We start from the raw sequence: 24482 nt of genomic DNA on the forward strand, positions 1-24482 counted from the left end.
CCCGCTTGTGTTAGCCATTGTGTAAGCATACAAGCGTTCAGAGCATTAGGTGAATATTTTTTCTTGCAAATGAAGTGCAGTAAAAGAGCATCACAACACAAGCTACAAGACTTGTTTTTTTCAGGCAAGTTATTGTCACCAGACAGTAACACAACTTCCCAGCCCACAGACCTGATCATTGGCACGGTAGCATGTTACATCATCATGCAAGGACTCATCTGCCCATCCTTCAAGTTCAGACCTATGATCCAGACCAGTGTTCCATGATTTCAACCAAAAGAACTTACAGCAACTACAACACACACAGTGAAAACCCACAAAACCAGTGGGTTTCTTATATACAACCATCAAAAACTCTGAGATAGTGGTTTATCAGTGATGGAAGTGGAAAAAGATGTGTGATTGTTGTCCCAGTAAAAGTGCTGGGATATCAGCCGTTAATTAACTCTATCACAGTCCTCCTTCACCTGGGGCTGGAAATTCAAAGTGCACTTATTCAGTGTGAACTTCATGCTCAGTGGACCTACACTAAAAGCCATTCGATATATCACACCAAGGTTTTGCAGTCTGTAGCCAGAACGCTAGTATGTACCAGTTGTCAGTAGGATTCTGAAAGGCAAATAAGCCCAAGTATCCCTTTTGCTTCCTAAAGGATTATTCTCAGCAGCTTCCAGAGCACTTTTTTTTTTATTATAATACCAGAAAATAAGGAAAAGTTCAGTTCCTATACAAAATATGCCAAATTCTGTGTATAACTTAAGACATCACCCTCCAGATCTATGCCAGGATGCCCTGGAAATAGTTCAAATTTTTTTCAATCCAAAATATTATAAAGTAAATGAACTCTATCAGAACAAAAAGCGAATTCATGTTTTGCTCTCTAGTTTGACCACTGCAAGTTGACCTATATTTAATGCTGACTTTGGCCGAGGAACTCAAAATGAGCACTTTATCACTTCTCCAGACAGTAAAATGTCTTTTTACAGAGCAGAATATCAAAGACACTAAAATAAAGAATTATTATCACAGCATTATAAACGGGAAACCATGAAGGAAAACAATCACAGATTTTTCATACCTATGTGTCAACTGAATCTATTACAATTCTCATTTCATAAAAGAAGTGGGAGCTCTACTTACTTTCACAAAGACGTCTTCTCAGCTTCCCCCGAATTTTATCAATGGCGTTGTAATCAGAGACATGAAACACATGAGCAGACTTGGGTTCCGAAGCGATTTCATCCAGCTCCTCTTTTAAGGCTTCACCAACACCCACTGCAAAGATCCTAATTCCAGCCTGACGGGCTGTAGTGGCTGCATCTAACACATAATCCTGGCTCCTTCCATCCGTCAGAAGGATAGCCACTTTTTTAACAGTTTGGTCACTAAGTCTCCCACCTGCTTCTTTGGAAAAACTGTAAGTGTTGATGTACCTGAGAGCATCTCCAGTGTTTGTGTTACCCCCATAATACTTAATTTTTCGCGCAGCTTCTTTGACTTCCTCACGGGTCTTGTACCTTCCCAGGTCAAACTCCGTGGTTGGCTGATCGCTGTACCGTACTACACCTACGTGGGTTTTATCTGGGCCAATCTCAAAAGTTTCCACCAAATTAGAAACCCACTGTCGAACCTTCTCAAAATCTTCTTTTCCAACGCTGGACGAGGCATCCAAGATGAAAACAAGGTCATAGTGAACATTCTTGCAACCTGCAGGAGTGGCAGAATATGTCACTAAGGAAAGCTGAAAGACAAGTGCCAAATAAACCAAATATGCTATATGCATTTCTATTTAATGAGTAATTTTGAGGAGAAGCAAACTCTCCCCCTATCCTACAAAGAAAGTGCAGATTCTCAGTCTTTCTTACTTGTGACTCACTCCATCTACTTTAGGGCATCTACAGTAGATCAGCACATACTTTACCTTGAAATGCAAACTGTATTTCTTTCTGCACTACTAACTGCTTTGCTCAATCTTTCACTTATACTCTCCGCATGAATATGAAGACATTTTTCTCTTTAAAAAACTCATTGCAGTTCCTTTTTCTGTCCCTTTTGTTCTTGTAATGCTCTGAAATGACCTTGGCAGATCAAGAGACCTGTCTTGACCTTGCCTATGTTAATCCTGACTTTGACTAGTGAAGCTTTTATGTTTCCCCTTGCATTAACATTATGATTTATTTATGCTTAGCTAGAAGCAGTTCTTTTGCTCAGCATGGTATCTTGATGAAGCAAGTTTATAACAGGATTATTCTGATTTTGAGGCTGTCTGCCATTGACTATTGACTAAAGGATGACTCACGAATACTGGGATAGCTTCTTTGACAACAAAGTACAGTTCCTTCGTAGGGAAAACGTTCACTTAACCTCACAACCAGTCTTCTGGCTCTAGCCATGACATTTGTAATCTGAGGCCTATGTAATCCGAAAGGCAAATGTATTATAATTGCAACCTTCTTGTCATATGAAGCCAAACTGGTCCATATATTTGTCAAATGCTGGCCAACAAAGTAGATCTCCCAGGAGATGTTGTGTAGCTCTCTCTGAATATATGCAAATAAATATGCTGTATAATCACAGAAAGTCTCAGAGGTGACAAACACAGATTATCATAATACACTAGTTGGACAAAATGTACATATACATACAGGTTTTATTTAATTGGCTCTTATATGCCATAGATTCTAACAAATTACGCAATTTTAGGACTGAAAGCTGCTTTACAAATTCAATTTATTTATGACCACAACCATCATTTCTCCAGTAATTCTGGTCTCATGTCCTCTCACAAAGTACAACCGCTTTTATTGAACTAATGGTAAAAAGCTAATTTGATTAATCATGTGAAGAACGAGCACATTTAACATGATGCAAGACAAAGAGTTGTTCCATATCAGTAACTGTGCCATTTCATTTCTATCAGAGTTACAGGGCTTTTCTATGCCCCACTGACCTGGAAGTGTTATTTCTTTTCCCTAAAATGTTGGCAGCTGCCTATAAACCCTTCTACCCTCAGCCCAGGGTCTGCGGTAGCCCACATCCAGCCCACGTCCACCGAAAGAGGTTTGCTTCCTGTTTCACTGCAAGGCCCTGGTTCCCCAACTGTTCTCACTATGATGACATTAATAACCTCCTCTGGCCTCTGATCTGGATTGAACAGTATATTTCCCTTGGTTAGAAAATCTGAGAATATTTGTGAGAATGCCTGTCTCTTGCCCTTGGTCCTTGCCTGAGCCACAGACTGACTCAATGGCTTCACCTTGGACCTGCCTCATTGTGATGGACTTGCACGGACTGTTGTCGACCCAGCTACTGTCTCCAGACCTGGTCCGGACCCTGACTTGCTAACTTGCATTCCTGGCTAGACGTCACGGCTGCTTTGTCACTGTGAGCTTCTCTGGCAATCTGGAGTCTTGGCTGAACCAGGCTACTACCATGGGGCTGGCCCTGCTCACCTTGCCTGGGGGTGGTGGCTGTTGAGCCTCCTGCCCTCCTGGCGCTAGGATCCCACTCAGCTCTACTAGGGTGCAAAGTGTCCCTGCTGCACTCCCGAACCAAACTAAAATCCTAATGTAAATGCACACAATGTACATGTTAGCTGAAGACTACGATTTTTAACCTGGCAAAGACCAAACAGTACGGAATTATCATCCACAGTTCATCCAGTCAAGCAGTTACCGGAAAACCAGCTCACTGAAAAGAAATATGAAGTGTCCTACCCAAAGACAAGAGGAATTACATTGTTGCCACGTATCCTTACTGAGTTCCAGCATGTGAGCCCACAGGAAAATTATGAAGTCTTCTCCCACTCCAAAATTTTACCCTAATGTTCATAAATTAGCTCTACTGATTATTCTAGGGACCATATACCTGCCCTAAAAATGACAGAAATGACAATAGCACTGGAAGGGACAGCACAGGTGGCTCACTCACATGAAGAGGACTTGCCTTCAGGTAACAGTAGAAGCTTCTCTTAAGACATGAGTTACAACACTCTAGGGCAGCGCTCACAGCACAGTGACAGTGGTTGACAAGACAAGGTGTGCTGCAGGTGACAGTGAGAAGTTAGCATCTGTTGCTGCATTAACTTCTACTGTAGAGGACATCCAGCAACCTGACCCAGATGCTGCTGTTCCCTCCATGTCTAAGGGAATAATGTACTGTATGGGATCACGTTCTTTCATGGCATTTTGCGAGCGGTGGGACTGCCTTTCTCTAACCACTGAGCAAGAAAGGTCTAGCTGGATTCATCACTAACACGGGTAGTCATCCGAAAGTTGCTATGAGAAGACACACACAGTAACTCTCTCAAAAGTGACAAGGGTGTGAGGAGGATGGAATATATGCTGTTATATTATGGGATGTCAATTACATTACTTCTGTGTGCATCAGGTAGATAGATTGATGAGTGTATTTCTGCTTGCTCTTTGCCGAACTTGAAGCATATAGCATATAAAAGCAAAGGCTAAACAACTAATCTCCACTTTCCTATATGAAAAAAAACACGGTTATAGTAATCTATATTATCTGAAAGAATATTAATTAAGTGAGGCTAACTAAAGAATGTAAGGGTCTAAGTATTTAACCCACAATGTACAGACCTTTCTGTTGCTTATTTTAATGATTCTCAGCAGGAGAGATGATTGCAATTTAAAAACAAACAGAACAGACAGAATGAATCCTGTCTGTGTTCAAGGGCAATGAGCCTTAAAAAAAGGAGAGGTTTTGAGGTTTAAAATGTGATGTCTGTTCGGACAGTACTGCAGGGAAGAAAAAGATCTTTCAGGATCATTTTCTTAGAGTCAATGATTCGTTGCTTACAGATCTGATGACAGTGAGATGAAATGCTGCAGAAAAGCTTTTAGTAAATATTAATCTGCATTTTTAGCACAATAATGTCCAGTGCTGGACAAAATTGATTGTTTTCCAGGAATAGTATAATAATATTGTTTACTGGCAGAAGCAGTTCATGTTAAGGGAATATGGAATATAATTCAGAGCGGGAGAACTCCAGTTTTGCAATTACAGAAATGCTCTCTGGAAACATAATTCCAGGAGTTGTATTCATCCCTGAGACATTAAGTCATCCATTTTTCTATACTGTCATTAAAAATGGTTCATAAACAAGCCATAAGTCCAGAATTATTTAAAGTAATCATAGCATGAACACATAAATGGTATCACCATATCCTTTCTGGTATGACTGATCCACAAGCAGAAAAAAAGATGAAGTTTCACTTTGTTTTATTACTAACCTCTTATTCCTGTTATACTTCTTCCAAAATGCTGTACATAGATCATATAACATCACTGTAAAGCAGTTATTCCTTAGATTGAGAGTCAGGCTAAAAACTACTTTTCTTTAGTATAAATCAGATAAGGCTACAGAACAGCCAGAATACCTCCATCTCAAAGAAGGGCTTTTCTGGCCCTAAGGTATGGTCACGTTCACATCCATATGAATCAGCTCTTCCCATTCCTTCAGAAAACAGAGTGGCCTTGTCAAGACACAGGGACTTGTCTAAGGCTAACCAAGCTTAGAAGAACTGCACCGTCCTCTAATGCACTTGGTGCCATTTGGGAGAAAGTGCTAATTGGGACAGGCCAAAAAATATGCCCAGGAGTATGCTATCAACCGGACAGTACGACCATTAGACAGCGCCTCAGCCCTGTTTAGCTCACTAGAAAAGTTCCAGACAGATCAAAAATCCACCAAGTTTAATCTGAAGCCCAATGAAAGCAATGGAAGAAATTATCTTGACAACAATGCAGGGTAGATGAAGCATATGCAGAGCAAACTGCATGCTGCTCCCCTTAATCTTGGTGGCTAATCTAACATTACTAACCCTGCAGCAGTACCAGGGAGCTAAATCATAGTTTTATCCAGCTAAATCATAACTTTGATGCTTGAGCTATCTCTATCTCTAAGCTCTATTTTATCTTTTCAGTGGTGAATGTCTTGCTGGGTTTGTTACTGTTTTCCTCCTAGCAGCAATAACACTTCAGACAAGTAAAAGCCCCAGCTGCTACACGAGGGGTTAAGTTGAACGGCAGTGCGTACCTGCTCTTTGTGCCTGGCTTTTCTCTCCACCGAACACAAATGCAAGAACAACCAGGAGATGGGGTAAACGGCACCTTCCCATAACATACATATCTTCTTTCTCACATCAGCTTGTCTTCCCACCGTGGTAAGGAGCTCGCTATAAATCCAGTCGTTAGCCTAGCAAGAAGGAAGAGGAAAACAAAGAGCAAGTGTTAACCCACAGAAACACGGACAGAAGCAATGATGAAAGTCAGAGGAGCAACGTTTTGGGGACTTGTCTCTTCTGTCATTTGACTAGACACAAACCACTCGGACAAAGAGGCAAGGAGTTCACCTACTTTTCGAAAGCTATAGTCTTTCACAGGCTCTATTCAATATGCAGCAGCCTGAATTGAAAAAGGATAAAGATTACCAGATTATTATACTTTAATTGAGCCCACTGTCAACTACACAATCAATGCACTGGAGTGGAAACCATTCCTGACCTGGCCCTCCCAAACATTCATCATTAGGAGATACACGACACAGAGCCAAGATAAAAATCAACTGCAAATTACACAGAACCAGTTGCCTCCTCATCCATTGCTACTTTGAGCTCCTGAGCCTCAGAAATGCTCAATGATAAAAAAAGTGATAGTTTTCATATGTGTACTTGCTGCTACCAGTCCTATATGTCTATATGAGCAAACTCAGCAGCTTCAAAACACATCTTTCAGTTATTTAGTTTAAATAAGTGCAAACGCTTAGGTGGATGATCTTCAGTTTAAAGGTTCAAATATAGCTCGAATGAAGCCACTGAAGTCAGGTGGTATTGTAACAAGTCAGACAGAGTGTCTGGGTTGTTAGAAGTTTAGATACATTTTTTAACACTAGACTAGCTCTTTTTTATTTTACTATTTGTTTGTTGATGCTGTGTTATTGATGGATATTATAAGGATCACAGAATAATTTCAATTTTATGTATTGAGCTCTACACACCCAGCCAAAAACAGTTTCTACCTTGTAGTTCTTACACACTTGGAAAAACTTTCTCTCAGCCTCAGGAACCATCTTTCCTTCTTTAGTGCACAGGTTACTTTTTGCATTTTGTCAGCGTATTTCTCTATGTATGTACACATATTGGCTTCTCACTGCTGATGCTGGGCAAAAAAGGTGCAAAGGGGACACTGCATGTTGTCTAGCATTGCTCTAGGACTGCTTATGCATTCTAGGACATTTATTTTCAAAGCAATAGGGTTCTGGGAGAATCAGAGACAAAAAAGAATTGTGTCAGCATTTATTTAAAAGTAGTCTTGATCAGTCAAATGCTGGACCTGTCTTTATAATATACCTCAAAAATAAATTGAATATCATTTTGGCTTAGGAAATAAAAAAGATAAACCCGTATGTAGTCATTGTGAGGTAGTTGTAAATCCTTATTACCATGTAACCGCAGGACAAAATGCAGACTCCTGCTTTTCCAAAGTCCATGTCGCATGCAGACAGGGAGAAAATAATATACCTAATATATCCTGTACTCTTTAAATAATAATAATAAAAAAAAGCCTCTGCCAGGGGTGTGAAATAAATGCAAGAAAGGATGCAGAAAAGGAAGCATGCTTATTCAATCATCCCTAAACCCAAAGGGTACAACTAGGTGTTGTAGTTTACACCTCAGCCAGACAGTGTCCCTGTGACACAGTGACGCACTCAGATTTGAGCTAACTACACAAAAAGAGTAAGAAGAGAATGAAAGTATCGCCATGCCATACAGAAGTTAAACTTGCTTCTAAATAAATATATTACTGAAATACCAATCAGCTAGCCTCCTGCACAGGGAGTAGGGCATGCATTACTCAAAATTGCTATGGGAGCCTTCGGACCAAGGCTTTTCCTTCTGTGTATTTCTCAGTAAAAGTTGGTTTCTGGCGCCAGCCAGCCGGGAGCAGGTTAACGGCAGAGGAAGAGGTGAGAAACCAGATCCCTCATTCAGCTTTTTGTTTTTCAGTGCGGAAAGCTCAGAACGTTGTTTCTCTGTGTCTGAACATGCACAACATCAAAGTTTTATAAATACATTATTAAAAACAACCTTTGCCAGCTGCAAGCCCACATTAGGACAGGATAAAAAGAGCAGACCACCCGCTGGTGTCACTCAGCAGAGCTGCGTTGGACAGACGGACATGGGCTCCAAATGGAGCACACGCTCTGCTCCTGTGAGCTTGGTGTACACCGTCGACTTCGAACTCAAGGGATTCCTGTCCCAGCAGAAGGGCTATGTACATAAGCAGGCTTAAGACCTGAATTTCTAAGGCATCATTCTTTTATCTGCTAGGATAAAATATTTCTAGAGCTCATTGCTGCATTAGCAATGTAGAAAGCTACCTCTGAAAAGACATTTAGACTGAGAGCTAAAAATAGCGAAAAAACAAATCACAGCATTTGCTTAAAATCTATAAATTTAACCTGTGGTAGCTATAACATGCATTAGTGGTTCAATATTAGTCTTGCATGCAGTCAAAATACATCATATTATCCATTTTTATAGCATGGAGAATTGAATCAAGCCTCTTAACTCGCAACTACTTTATGTATGGAAGTTTCAGTGAGAGAAAATTGCACCATTCACATCAACATGACCTGTACCATGGCAATGAAATCTTCAGAGGTAGAAGAAGAAGGGTTGGAGGTAAGGCATTTTCAGTGAGGAGTCTTCCATATTGGACTTTCTTTCTCACTTCAGTTCATCACTGTGAGACTGAGCTGAGTTTGAGATTACAGCAGCTGATCGATATTTTTCTTCCATTCCAGAAGAAAGGGTTGAAAAGAAACCAAGAGTGGGAAAGTTCAGGTTTTAGAGGGATCCAAGAACAAGCAATTCTGTTTAGTGGACACCATTTCCAAGTGGCCAATTTTCTTTTTTTTTTGGGGGGGGGGAGTATACTTTTTTTATTTTTAATCCAGCCTATCACGTCAGAGCATTTTTTCCTCAAAGTGGCATAAGACAACATATCTTTTTTCTGTTCATCACTGTGGGATTCCCTTGTAACACATGTGAATGCACTAAGTGGCTTTCTAAAAAGAATTGACAAACCCCCTGCCACATCCAAGTTTGTTACCAGACTGTGGACTCCGTAGCTGATGCCCTGCTTTTAACAGTTTAATGGAAAATAAAGAACTGAATCATTCTGACTCCACGCAAATATCGTGTGGGAAAGGCATCCAGGTCCAAAAGCATGCTATTAAATGTTAACATGAGCTCCCTACACTTAAAATACAGGCATAGTACAAAGCTATTCATACCACTTCACAGCTGAACAAACAATATGGAGAAGACAGGCACCAGTGCCACACAATCGTCAGTGCTGGTATAGCATTTTCCAGGGGGGTTGGTATAGAGTTTTAGGTCAGTGAGCATCCATGCCTAGGTCTCTCCGCTTTCAAACAATATGTAAACACACTTTGGGAATTTTATGTCCATAAATAGCTGCATTAAAAAAAAAAAAAAAAAAAAAAAAAAGCTAGAAGAGAACTGGATCTTCTTGACTCAAACGTGTTTTCCGCTTTTGCTCACTGTTGGGCTTCTCTTGCACTCCTGCATTTTAAGGGACACTGCTTTCCCTTCTTGAGCTTTATCCTTTATGGTTCCTAGGAACAGAGCTATGACTCTGCAGTCCGAAAAATGTTGTACAGGTGCAGAACTGAACTGCCTAGCTGGAGTCCCTTCTGCTTGCTTACTGGTTGCTTTCTGTCATGGCTTTTTTTCTCAGAGAACCGACATCAAAGAATATCCCGACATCAGCTTATGTGGAAAATAAAGTCCCTGTTCACTGTGAATAAGAAAGTAGTGTTTTCTGTCCTGCTGTCTCTCTCTTCATCCTGCCTGATCCTGATTTGGAACAACCACAGGGTCACAGGTGGTTCTTAGATGACACTGTCACATTCTTGTAATGCAGGAGCCACGAAGGAGAAATGTGTATGAAGGAAGAAAAATAAAACTGAGTGTTTAGAAATAGAATCCTGGAAAAATTAAAGGAAAAGAAGGGACAAATACAAAGAATCTGTCAAAGAGGAAAAATTTCACTGTATTTCTAGCACGAGAGATTTAAAGACAAACACTAGATATCCCCTGCCTCAGGCCCTCCAGATGCTGTTCTTCTGTCCTGTTTTTAGAGATGTCATCCATACAGAAAACCATGTGAGTTAGAGATGGAAAAAACCAACCAATTTCTCTGATCTATTGCATTCTTCAGAGGAATGATTCAGTCATAAAATTGTATTAAAAAAAAAAAAAAAAAAAAAAAAGCTCTGGAGTCAATAGTAAGATAAGCATTTCAGCAGTGTGATCTAATAAAACTGCTCATACCTCATGCCAGCAAAAGTTCAAAGACCCTGCAGGGACAGTGCAAAGATCAGTGATTCAAGGCTGAATGTAAAAAGCACGTCTAGTTACGGACTTCAGCGTGCTCATTAACATATCTGAACTTTTGCTGAAGGGTACGTTTTACTAAATCATAACACCGAACTGTTCATCTTACTGTTAAATTCAAGGGGGGAGGGGGCTTGATATTATTATTTTGCTTAATTTCACCCATTCGCCTGCTGCCATGAAACATCACCATACACTGTATAAATGTTCTAACTGTACAGGCATTCATAATTTGATTTTAAATGTCTTCAGTATGCTCCTCTGAACTAGAGGTTAGCTCGGGGTGAAAAGATGGTGTCCAATTATACAGCATTTCATAAAAAAAATATGGAACACTAATACATTTGACATCTTAGTAGAGTCAGCTTGTTGATCACGTCTCGTCCAACTACTGCATTGAGCAATTTAATTATCTAAATTACTGCTGATATGAGCAGGAAGTAGACTATGTAAAAGAGAGATGGAATTTTCTCTCTCTCTCTTTCTTTTCTTTTTTTTTTTTTAATTCTCTCGATCAGCCCATAGTGTCATATATCTTTGTTTGATACTTTTTAAATAAAGAATCCAACGGCATCTCGGGAAGATAGGCATCTTCCTAGGTCTGATCCAAGGCCAACTGTAGTTAATGAAAAGAAGGGCGACTGATTTCAGCAGGCATTATATCAAAACCCATGTGAATAACAGAGCAGAAAATCCTATGGTAACATCACAGTACCTCCTAAGGTATTTTGTTCAACTAAAGCTGATCCAAAATCTACTGAAAACAAGGAAGTGACTCTCAGCAGTTCCACAGCTTGTTGGATGGGGTCATTCATGCACCCTGCTAGTGAACAGCGTGCCAAAGTCTACTCTAAGTAATAGCGAGGCCATGGGATCTGGGACATTTGCCCTGTTCTTTTCCAGTATCATGTCTCAAGAATCACCTCTATCTGGATCCCTAAAAAACAGGTCAGTCCCACAGAGATGGCTAGCATGAATGCTAGCCAAAGTTTTACAGTAGAAGAAAGGAAGCAGTGGGAAAGATAAGCAGGAGGACACAAAACCACCAGCCGTTTGCCTCAGCAGAAATGCACTGCTACTATAAAGCACCTGGTACTGGAAATATCAGGGCCCATGACAGATTAGTATTTCTGGATTTAGAAAGATTTTTGTGTGATAATAAAGTACACATTGAACAATTAGGTGGGAAAAAATAGTAAGTCATTGTTTGCTAAGTGACCAGGGAGTCCATCCAGGATACTGAATAAGACAGGAATTGAGAAAAGAAGAGAGAAAAAAAAAGCAAACACACAGATAAGTGTAACCAAGAGTCTTAGAGGATCATAAAGCATAAGCAGAAGGACTGAATTAAGCCTGTGCTGGCACTTCCTAACTTTTGCACACTTCGTAACTTTAAAAATGTTCTTTTAATCTCCTTTGCGTTGCATGTGCACACACAGGAAAAACTGACAGAAAGAGTCAGAACTATAATTCAGCAGTTCCTGACTCCTTAACCTATGCTAAGATCATGCATCCCTCAAACTGATTCTTCTGTAAATGCATCTACCACAGATGCTTTAAAACAAGCCATTACTGGTCGCCTGCCAAATTGCTGCAGTTCTAAAATACCCTAAGTATCAGTTGAGGACTTTGTAATGTATTTTTGCCTGCTGCAGCCGCATAGTGTCTGCAAGCTTAAACCTTGATGCAACACTCCCAAGTTTAACTTTTCAGAGATTTTTGCTGAGAAAGTAATTCCAGATTTAAATTCTGTTCTTGCATGTGAAGCTTAGAAATCTCTTGTTGCTGACTGGCTTAAAAAAATCCCAAACTAGTCTGTGACAAAACATCTCTATGATAGGATCTGCCAGATGCTACAGCCTGTGTTTAGGGCACTACCAAATCCACACTGCCATCCTCAGATTTATCTTGTTTACTTTTCATCCAAATAGATCGCACTCACATGGCGGGACGAGCTGCGTGCTGTGTCTATGGCCCAGATGGGACAAGATCCGGGAACGTGCAGGTCTCCAGTGTTCCGGCTGCCACAGGAGCACGCAGAGGACAGAAGCCACAATGTGCCCTCCAAATCTTTAGATCTGGCCAAATGGGTAAATCAAGACTTATGGGCATGCTACATAGTGCAGCTGTCTCAGTCTCCCAGCATAACCCAGCAGGAGCGAGAAACAAGCTGCATCCCTTACCAGTGCTGAAAAAAACACGTTCTCAATGAGAAAAACATGTAGAGAAAGTCACAACTGGCAGTTCTAATTGCTTAACTACTCAGAAATGCTTTGGCATCATTAATCAGTTTGTCAGAAAAATCCATATTGCACCACATGAGCGCACGTGTTTATCAACTAGGCAAGTCTTAACCCTGCCTCGCTTCAGCTAATAAGGAGTTTCCATTTCAAAAGAAATTCTACATACCAAACAAGCTCTATATAAAACACTGTCCTATTAGCAGGCAAGTTACAAATTGATATCCTGACTGAAATAATTATCACGACAAAGACTGACAGGAAGTGTCTCAGGGCGTACATGGAGTCCAAGTGATTAGGATAGCCCATAAGGGGAAGCTTTGCCCATCACAGGGCTGCACACTTGGGAAGATAATGCCTGGAAAATAGGTTTTGCCCAAGAACCAGACAGTGCTCATACTGTCAGCTAGCTTCTTTCCTCGGGTTTACTTGCTGACAAGACCAGGAAGAATATCATGAATTTAAAAATGAAGTATCAGGTCAATGCTTTCAGATGCACACTTCCACACAGTACTCTCCAGATCTAGCAACTAGCTTCTCAGTGCTGCCTTACTGCTAGAATAAACTTATTTTTATTTTTCCCTTAATTCTTGCTAGTGCTAAGACTGATTTCAGGGGGTCCAGCAGCCATCCCAGGGAGAACATAGTTCAAGAGTACTAGATTACTCAGACAGCACACACAGAGTGCAAGTCCCCAGGATTAAGCAGGGTTTGCCTCCAGCAAGATGGACTCACCACGTGGCATACTGGCAACACGGAATGACTGATCTGTGGGAGAAGTTTCCTCTGGAAAGTACTAGCCTGAACCTCTTTAGCAAGGACCAGGAACCTGTGAAGAGCACTTGAGACTTGGAGGTCAGCCAACTTCTTGTAATCTTATTTGGGAACTATCCTCTCCTTTTTCCCCCATATATTCCAAAATAGTAGTAGTACACATTATAGCATCAGTACATATTATACCTCTGCAGGCTTGGTCTACTGGACCAATGTGTATTTGAATGTTGTACATATTAACACAAGAAAATGATAAGATACATAATACATTATTAGAGAGGATGGACTTGCTGGAGTAGAACACACACTCCAAAATATATGACTCAACAGCAGCTGCACAACTCACCCATCCTTATTCTGCACCATCTCTTTCTAGCTACACAGAAAGCTTCGTCCACACCCCCTTGCTTGTTTCTTTTGAACTTAGGAACGCAACTCCAAAATGTCTCTCATGTGGTCACTGAAACAGGGTACGTACTACACATACGTCCTAGAATTGCAAAGTCCACCACCAGCACGTAATACAAAGCACACTCTTCAGGATAACAGATTTCAACTACCCCTATTCACTGGCCTCCTCAAAGGAAGAGGAGCCCAATTCAGTCTTTTAGTTAATCATCCACTGCTGGCTGCAGGATATACAGTTTAATTAGGAGCGATGTAAGTAAGAAAAGGATCAAAATGACCTCCATGGCTCAAGTAAACAAATTGTAGAAACATTTTGCTGTGGAGAAAAAAATCCTGAGACATGCCTCGAGTACTACATGCTCAGACTGTCCTTAGTGCTGTGTGTAGAGCACGCAGATGTATTACAGGTCACAGAACACCAGTCCTTTGCCCTAAGCCCTGTAACTTGTATGAAGAAAGTCACACAAATCTCATTTCCTCTCAAGCACAGACATAGCTGTTCCAGCCTGCATTAACTATTAGGAAGAAACCTTTAACACTGAGCACCTCGAGGCTATTCAGTATGACGACGCTTTACTCATACAGAGACCATTTCCTGCTTTTTATATCTTCATGGAAGTTCTTCCAGCTCCTGGAATGTAACTTAATCTTTTCCTTTTTAGTATAGTAGAGGATTATGTCAGTAAAAAGGCCCATATGTCATGGCTTTATATAGCCAGCTAAGAGAGTCGAAGCCAGGAATTGGAACGGGGTAACAGCCTAAATCCATTTGGAAAATAGGCAACATATTTTCTAACAAAAAAGAGTCTGGTGAGAGTATTTCCCAGAAGTCCTACTAGGGCCAATGCAAGGAAGAACTTCTCAGGATTCCTTGCCTTATGCTTTTTATAATGTCATGGATACAGATTACCAGAATCTCTAAAAGTTCCAGAAATGAGCTCATAGCAGTTGTCTCTCACTGTAAAATTTGTTAACAGGGCTACACTAATTTGAAATGTACCACGCACTCACCCACCACTTCCTCACTCTTCTGCTCGTCTGTCCGTACGACAGAAAATTTCCCAAATAGAGGAATATACGTGCCTCCTACTTCCACCACGTGGATGAATCTCTCCTCCACATCTCCAACAGTTTGATAGCCTTCTAATTTCCTGCAAGTTACTCAACGTTCACAGGAGGTATTGTCCCCTGTTCAGGATCCACGCCTAAATCCACCAGAGCTGAGTGTCTCCACACCCTTGTGTACTAAGAACAAGGTCTGTCTACTCTCTTTCAAAACAAGACAAAGGCCAGTTGAACTGACAAAGAAATAGGCAGGTTGTAGGCAAACCTCTGCTACCAGGTATTCTGGAATAAGGCCATTCTTTATTTCCATACTGCAGCAGGGCCTCAGCCTAGAATGCAATTCTAGGTTAACAGACACAGCAGCCATGCACTTAGGGAACTATTTTGGAATACAAAGTGAGACTGGGGCCCGTTTAGGATCTACTGTTTATTTCTCATAATTGCATGACCCAGGAACAGAACTCTAAGGTAACAGGAAAGCAGTTTAGGGGTTAGGAGTTGGGAGGTTGTATGAAGGACTTGAGAATGAAAATCTTGGAAGCAGGTGCCTAAATGTCACCCAATTCACTTTAGCTCTAATCTCAAATGCTTCTCTCTCTCATGGAAGGAGCTGAGGCTAGGAGGAGAGGGGAGGATTCATTTTCTTTTACCACACAGGTTTGCACTGTAAGTGTCTTCACCTTCACCATTGAATCCTTTCAAGTTAAAGGAGAAATAAGAAACACAACCTTGACCCAGGCACTAACTCTGACTCAAGGCAAATTGAGCACCACATCCTTGGCATCTCACTCAGGTATATCCGCCCAGTACTGTGGCCATCATTAAAACAGGAACCAGCACGTGGGTGAAACTCACAGGAATCAAGCAGAAGCAGAATCTGTCCAGTTTCACAAAGATCTTACATCTGAGATTGTAACAAAATACAGTTCACTCTCCTCAATTTCTGAATGCAACACAGAGTTACTGCCCCATTAGCTGATCCTGGCAGAGGGAGGGAGACCTGAGGCAAAGCTCAGCCCCTGTTCCTTTTGTTGGCATTGCTGCTTCCAGGGTTGTGAGTAAGAGGAAAACCAAGCAGCAGATGAGGAAGATAATCAAAAGAAGTTTATCAAGTAGGTCTCTGGAAGCTGTAAATGAAGTAAGAAAGAACTGTAGCCAGAAGTATGCAAACTTCCCTTGCTTTCTGCATTGAACAGCTCTCACCACCATTGTCATTCCCAAGGAGAGGATAAGAAACCAAAAGGCACGGGCAGCTGCTAAACACAGGACGTCTGTCCTGTACTAGCTGATAAGAAAGGTCACAATCTGACACCCCTGCGCAACAGCTGGTTCCACCTTTCTGTGCTTCAGTCTGAAAGTGGGACAGTGTCAGGTCAATAACCCTGACATTCACTGGAAGGATTTTGAACCATCTCAACTCCCCTCCTATACTGTCGACCCTGATTGCTTCCTTTTAATTCACTCCACAAGTGTTAAAAATGGTGGTGACTTTCTTGCAGGAAAGACAGCAGAAATGGAGAGGGAAATTGAATGAAAATGAATTCAGGAAACAAAGGAATATAAGGAGTTGTGAGGATGAACTACAGAGCACCACCAAGCTTAGGTCTTTCTAATATTCTTACTTCTTCATACTACAAATTCTTTTAATTAACTGTAGGAAGACCCCATGATACCAAGCTGTTTCAAAAAGATCTGAAACTTAAAAAGTTATTTGTTCCCCTTCCTGTTCCTTCGTCTTCATATGTTCATATGTCTACCCTGAATTTGTACATTAAAATAATAAGCAAATATTGAATTAGAAGTAGGAAATGTCAGAAGTTGTATTCAACAAGTGTGGGAAGGATATTTTTAATTGTAGAAGGACTCAAAATTTTTCAAAATATTCATTACTTCTAAACCAATGACCACTTTGCACACTGAATTCTTATCTCAGGGATAGGATACTGGTCTTTAGGTACATTAAAATACTATATCTGTATGTTCTCTGTTCTCATGCACTCTTTTCTTCTACAGAGCCAATTTAGACAAATGGCAAAAGGTTGTATGCTAACATCAGGAAAGCAGTATTTCCTTAAAAAGGGAGAAAACTGAGAATGAGGGCTCCAGGATCAGATGGCAGGACATACAGTAGCTACCAGGAAAAAGATAAAAAGCAGAAAATTGGAGACTTTGATAGAGAAAGAATTGTAGAAATGGAAAAGACATATTGAAGCCAATCCCCTTAGACAGCAGTGTTACCTCTTCAGAACTTAAATCAAAAGACGTCTGCTTCTTTTATAGATTTTACAGATGAATAGAAGATGCTCGCTCACACTAGGCTAACTCTCAAGACACTGCAGCACTTTCACTGAGATTTAGCTCATTTAAGTTTAGATTGTAGATGTCTAACTTTACATTGTTAGCTTTTTTACACTTCAACTCCTCAAGATGGGTTTCCTTTTTACTTCATGGGGATAGAAAAAGGCAATTCCATAGCCAGATTGATTTTACCTCATCCTAAAGAAGTAACTGAAGTTGTAACCACTAACAGACAGTAATACTAATAAGGAAAACAATAGCAAGTTAAGAGGCAGAGCGTGAAAAGAGTAGAGTAGGAAGTCTTGTTGAACAGGGGGACAGAAGAAGCACATCTAGAGAGAAAGATACCCTTTCCTGCATGATAAAACTATGTTAGCAAAACAGATCTGGATAGAAGGACCATTACAGAACTAGGAAATGCAATGTCCTATTGAATGAATAGCTTACACGAAGAGAGCTGAAAAACATCCTAAGCATGATTTAGTCCATTTCCACATGAAATTTTATGGCCATGGGAACGAAAAGGGCATTCATGGAATCTTGAACCATCTAAAGCGCTAAACTATAGTTTGTATTTTCTGTACCTATGAACTTCATTGGATGAAGTCAGCCTCTATGTTCAACCGTCCTAAATGCCAATGGGTGATATTTCACTCTCTCTGACTTTGCAGGTAGGCTCTGCATCCGGCAGGTCTGAGGGCAGACCTCACTGGTAAGAACGAACGTAAAAAAAAAAAACAGTACGGGGTACCTTTTCCTTTTCCATGTCCTTTTTCACCAGGTTTCCTGCCCCAGAGAGCAACAAATCATATTTTCCTTAGCTTTCCTTTTCCTGTCAAAGTACTAATGCACCATCAAGACAGGCAGATGGGCAGGCACGCATGTAAGTTTACCCTACACTCAGATAAGCAAACATTTCAAGTGTAGTTGCTCTCTGAAGTGTAACTGTCTTAATCAAACTGCTGTCTTTGTGTTTTGAGCAGTTCTTTTGATTTCAATGAAAAAAAAATAAAAAGATGATGTGATTTTGCTCATTTTCCTGTTCTGTCTCTGTCTCTGTTAGCATAACTGCCTATTCTTTGCTGAGTAAAAGCAGGTGACTTAAACCTCTTGTTTTCCATTAATATGTGTAGGACCTACTTTAGTGTATGGAAGTTTTTCATATTCATGTCAATGCATTCAGAGAACAACTCTTATTTATAGATCACTACAGAGAAAGGGGATGTTTATGTACAATCAGACCTTACAGCTAACATAAGTCCAAAATTTTTCTTCATAATACCAGAGTCTCGTCTCTACCTTGTACAAAAGCTGCAGTACTTTTTCTGCTCTTGAGAACCATCAGTCTTGATTTATGAGACAAAATTCCCTGCACCGGAACTATGAAGTTTTTCAAGTGCTTAGTTACCAAGCCAGATATACTTGATCTCTAGAACAAACTCATTCATCTTCTATTTACTGCATCCTTAAATTTAATCATGCTTTAATCTGCAACCTTTTCTAGTAGACTAGTGGTTAATATATCAGGGGTTTGAGACTTTTTCTCTAATAGGGCAAACACGAAACCCCAAAATGCCACAGCTGTTTCTTAGCGTAAAACGAACTTCAGACAAACAAATAAGGAATGAAATAAAACACTAGTTCTTCTACCTTAGTAGTGTTTCATTTGAGAAATAAAAATAAAAAATTTAATTCTCAATATCAGCATAGCATCTCTCCTTTTTCTATTCTATCCAGAAACTTAAACATTACTGCTGCCTACCAGTGTAGTTCAAATGCTTTAGGAGAGAACCTAAACATAAAGTGATGCTGAATCCTCAGACTGAGAAACACTACACATTTGTGTACAAGAGTAAGTATTGCAAAAAGTTCTTCACAAAGCTCTGCTGGTAGCTGTAGCAACTGCATTCACTGCATTTTTACTAGAAAACATTTTTTTAAAGCTACCTACAAAAGTGCATTTTTCATCCACTGTTTACGTATTTAACTTAGTGGAGACTTTGAGGACTTCCAATGCAATACTGCCCTCCATTCAGCTTCCACCAATGCACTTCCACTTGGCATGCAAGGCATGCAAGTTGCTGGGGTGATTCCTAAATTTTAGGAAGGAATTTTGTCTCAAAAATTCAGCATGCTTAAATTGAAACTGCTGAACTGCGTCCTTCGTTTCCAGTGAAATGCCACACCGGCACAATGACTTACATCTCTCAGGCAAATCTGACATCCAAGGAGAATTACAATAAAGCAGTAAAACTGATGTAAGTCCCAAAACAGTCTAACGGGAATAGTAAAAGAAATAATCCTTGCTTAACAGCCCTAAATTGTTAGGTCTGGAGAAATGTTTGCTGCTTTAGAACTGTGGCCTTGCTACTTTTATTTCCAGTGCGGAGTAGAATATAGCAATAAACTTCAACACTACTTGAAATATGAAAGTACTGTTCTATATTCTCTGTTCATACAATTTACTCTGTTCTCTGCTCTATAACATTATACTCCATTCATCTTACATAAACTATGCCTTTCCCTGGGATGGTCTTCTTTGTATGACTGGCATCATACAATACATGTTTTGACATTTAACTGTTGAAAGACATTTTTTTTTCCCTTGAGACTAGATGAGAGTACTTATGGTTTCCTCTATTCTTTGAATGCACCATCTGAATAGAAGAATGTTATAGGTTTAGCTCTGGTACTCTCATCCGTATGAACAACAGCTTTGACTCCAAAGTCATTCTGAGAAAGTATGCTTGCACTTCACGTTTGGCCTCCCTTTTGAGATAACAGAATTTTATTTCCCTCTGAGAAGCATGAAACATAAAAAAGATCAAAACCATAACAGAGCTCTCCTTTCTTGACTCAGACATCCCCTTTCTGAGGTTTCTGGAAAAATGTTTCTCAGAGATAATTGCAAGGTACATCTGCTCTCTCATCCCCCCAGCCTCTTCTCATTAACGACAGACCCTTTACCTTTCCACACCGTTGTATTAGTTTGACATATTGATTCATTTATTCGCATGTAACAGCTTGTCTAACTCATCTGTGACTTCACTAATTATGAAGAGACCATCACAAAAAAAAAAAAAAAAAAAAACAAAAACAAATCCAACATGCTGTTGGATTCCTCTAAAAGCTTTGCTTTGGGATATATTTTTTTTTAAGTTAGTCCATTACTTCCATAAAGCATTCAATTATACACATAAACGCCACCAAATAGCCATCAGACTAGTGCTTTCCCTATTCTTGCATATTTTTCAGATGAAGTCTCTTTAAGGTTGAAAGAATTAAAAGACAAAGATCAAATTTAACAGATAGAGGTTTCAGCATTAAGATTTTCCATGTCCATCTTAAGCTAGCAGCTATTATGTGTAACAGAATTACTGTCTGCTATCACATATTGTTGTGATGTTATCACCAAAGTTATTCAGCATTCCAATATATTAAAGCATTATGATACCTGGAAAATATTCACAAGTTGTCATCTTGTTCCTAATAACATCCTAGAGGCAAAAAGATTTCTTCCCCACATACCAATGTTAAAGAGTGTCAGCTTTATGACTGCAGCCTATGAACTACAGCAGGAGGACTCAATTTAACTGGCAACAAATCCAGAACAGGAAAGTCAGCACAATGAAAAGGCTTCAAAGGAAAACGAGTTATTGAAAAGATCATGCAAGTGCAAGCTAACTATTCAAGTTTAACACATTTCAGTTTCATCATATTCCAAATGGCAGGAATCACTTATTTCTTTGTAACAGCAAATCTTCAAGATCTCAGAGCCTGACTCCATCTTGATGTGCAGCTGCAACTCCAGGTATTAGTGTAAACAAAAAAAAAAAAAAAAAAAAAGAAAAAAAAAAGAAAAGAAAAAGAAAAAGAAAAAACACTAAAATCAAACCAAACCAAACAAAATAAAATGAAATTACACTAGAACAAAAAAAAAAAAAAAAAATGAAGCAGCACAGACCCTGACACTGAGTTTGACCCACCTTTCTGAAGAGGACAAGTTCTTAAATATAGTACCAAATCATCTTAAGTCTATTCAACAGCTACTGTAAGATGACCCTTTTATTTAATGAGAGATTTCTGGTCACCTACAGTTATAAATAGCTACGTTGCCATTGCATAGTTTGAATCTCACAGTAAAAAGAACATTTCTAGGGGAAATGCAATGATTTAATCTAGGAAGGGACTATTTTCTCCTGTTACTTAGCTGAAGAAAAGAGTGAGAGGAGGAGAAAGCATTTTGCCTACCATGTCAGAGCGGCACTCTCAGTCATGTAAGACCTACCTTATTTCTCAGCTCTGTCCCAAGGCAGGCAAGAACCTCTTTCTTGCAGACTACAACCCTGCGAGTAAATTGGCAGGGAAAAGCAGGATGTGGGTAGAGCTTGGGATCCAGCCCTGGAAGGCTGCACCCTTCCAAGGACCAAAGTAGCCTCACGGCCACCACAGCTGCGGAAAAGAAGGAAGGGTAACGAAGGGCTATCCCTGGTGTGGCACCTCCCGTGATTACGGCTCGGGTGACGCTGGCGCTCGCCACTCGCCTGGCCCAGGAGAACATGTAGGCAGTGCTTCAACTTTCACCCGGAGGAGATGCACCAGTGCAGGCCTGGTCTGAATACCAGCACCAGTGCACTGAATCACATAGAATCACAGGATGGTTGAGTTGGAGGGGACCTCTGGAGATCATCTTGTCCAACCCCCCTGCACAAGCAGGGTCACCTACAGCGTGTTAGGCCGGGTTGCATCCAGGCGGGCCTTGAAGATCTCCAAAGAAGGAGACTCCATAACCTCTCTGGGCAACCTGTTCCAGTGCTCTGTCACTCTCACACTGGGCAATGCACAGGTTATTCACTAAGACCCATTTAATTCAGAGTGGCAAGCAGAGGACAGAAGCTTTTAGCCTGTCATCTAAAGCGTTTCTGGAGCCAACAGGCTGGAAATGATACTGCCAGCAATATTCTAGCTCACCTGCTTTTCCTACAGAAAGTAGTTTGAGTGCAATTATTTTTGTGTAATATGTCATAATCAATTACACAAAGAGATTTAAATCTGAATTTTAAACACCTAGATTTTGAAAATTATTGGAAACATTTGAAATATTAGGCATTTTGAGAACTTCAAGTATTCTTACTGCAATCTGCGGTAAAATTCATCATATCACTAGAAGTCAACTTGGTAGCATGTTTTTTACATCTCAAATTGCAGTATTCAGAAAATTAGTATTCTCTAATATTGAGTCTTTAGTGGCTTTGCTGATCTAGCAATGCCGCTTGCAAAATGATCAATGTTCAGACAGTCCCAATGGTATCTCAGCATACATCTTAGCAGATTAAAGTACTCCATAATATTTTATTAAGATGACAGAATCTGCCCCTAAGTAAAAAAAAAAAAAAAAATAAAAGTCTCAATAAATTGGGAGCCATTTTCCATTTAACTCTGTGTAACGCTAAATACACTATTGATACCTTAAATCATAGGTAACTATTGCAAGTGATAGACCCCTTCCTAGACTTCAAGAATTTATTCTCAGAAAGCATTAAACTTAGGGTTGGGATTCACTAATTTCCCTATCTGTATTTTTCACTCTGTTCAGTCACCATCTAAACTGTATCCCAAATAATCTATTTTTGCTACCTAAGAAAGCATCAATATGAACAAGGTCAGAGCCCTTTCCCTGAATGCACAGGGTACAATGAAAAACTTTGGAGAAATATATTTTTGTGTGGCAAATACAAAATTAGATATAAAGTAATCTGAATTTCCACCCATGCTGCAACCTTGAGAATCTACTCGTTTTTGTCACCAACATTCTTCTCTTTAACAGAACGGAGATCCCATATCCCATGTCACATAAGCAGGCACGGAAACCAGAAATGCATGCCAGTCTTTTCATACATGGTCACCAAACTGAGGAGTCTCATTTTTCAAAAACATTTCACAACATTCACCTGTCGAGATTCACTTCAGTGAAATCGCTAGAGGAAAATTTAAGTGTTTACTCTCCTTTAAGCATCAGAATGATTTTATTAGCTAATAAGACTAATAGGTACTCAAATACTCATCCTAGAAAATAGTAGCACAATCTTTTTTCAAAATCTGTCCCTAACACTTAATTTCTGACTGCCACTTTTACAAATTTTGTCCTTTTATTCCTATTCTTTTCACTTGTTGGCATACATACCAAAGTGATTTTGAGCTGAAATTCATACAGTCTTTTGTGATTCGACTCCTCCAAAAAGGGTACAAACTTGTCTTTTGTGATAAACCATGAACTAAAGAGGATCATCTCTAGTCAAAAAAGAAAAGATGACACAATTCTGAGGACCAAGGGACAAGGTTGCTTCAATGTGCATGAAAGGGCTTTTAAAGGATAAGAGCAGCCCAAAAAGTAGCAGTTGTAAGATGTGAAAGAAGAAGGCTCTGCTCCTGACAGCAGCCCGCACACCTTAAACAATTCCTGCAGCCTGAATACAACGCGCCCAAGAAGAACAGCCTGCAAGAAAGAGCCTGAAACTCAGACAGAGCTAAAGAAATCTTGTTTTCACCAATTAGAGAGAACAGGGTAACTCAGCTGAGACAAGGTCTTGCCTGTTACTGGAGCAGGGCAGTAAATGGTTAAAGTGCACAGATAGGAGTGATGGTGGTTTTCCTAGACTAGCAATGTAACGTGGGACTTAGGCTTTCCCTCCCGGCAGGTCTTGCATGAGCGTATGAGAACTGACTCTCCTTAAACACCAGTAAGAGAGTAGACAGTAGAAAGGCCTAGTATAAAACCTATCAGATCTTCACAGTCACTCTAGCGTGCTGCTCAGGAGCGCTGGGCTCTGCTCTTGCCACTGTCACAGCTCCCAAGCAACACAGAAAGTTATCGAGAGGGAGTTTTTCAGAAATTAGTCACGGGAGTTGCACTCCCCTTACTTCTGCTTATTTTGCAGAAGATTGCTATGTCCTCTCTTGTAGGGACAACACAGCTCCTGGGTTCTTCTCCAAGTATCGCTCCATACAGAATCCATCCCTTTCTTCACCTGCTTAAGCCTTACTCATGGGCCTTTCCTGGCTAACACAGTTCTGAAGCATAATTATGTTTAATTGACACCAGATCTTAGAGGTTATTGGACAATTCAAAGTCAGGCTCTGCCCTAAATAGTTACCCAAATTTTCCATATCCTGTCTCCCAAGTCTTCCATCTTCCACACCCCATCCTTCAAGTTTCTCTTCCCAGAGTGAGCCTTTTATAGTCCTAAATTAA

General features: G+C 40.2%; 1 protein-coding gene across 1 annotated transcript in view; it reads right to left on the bottom strand.

Moving 5' to 3' along the window:
* COL22A1 (collagen type XXII alpha 1 chain) overlaps window positions 1-24482 on the bottom strand; it is a 235298-nt gene that overhangs the window by 201711 nt on the left and 9105 nt on the right. Inside the window, exons 2-3 of the mRNA XM_062568435.1 lie at window positions 6059-6217; window positions 1141-1707 (exon numbers count right to left, since the gene is read on the bottom strand). Of these exons, the coding sequence (XP_062424419.1) occupies window positions 1141-1707; window positions 6059-6149 (658 nt within the window). The 5' untranslated portion in view covers window positions 6150-6217. The remainder of the gene's footprint in view (window positions 1-1140; window positions 1708-6058; window positions 6218-24482) is intronic.

Source organism: Rhea pennata, chromosome 2, assembly GCF_028389875.1.
Source record: "Rhea pennata isolate bPtePen1 chromosome 2, bPtePen1.pri, whole genome shotgun sequence".
Taxonomy (NCBI): Eukaryota; Metazoa; Chordata; class Aves; order Rheiformes; family Rheidae; genus Rhea; species Rhea pennata.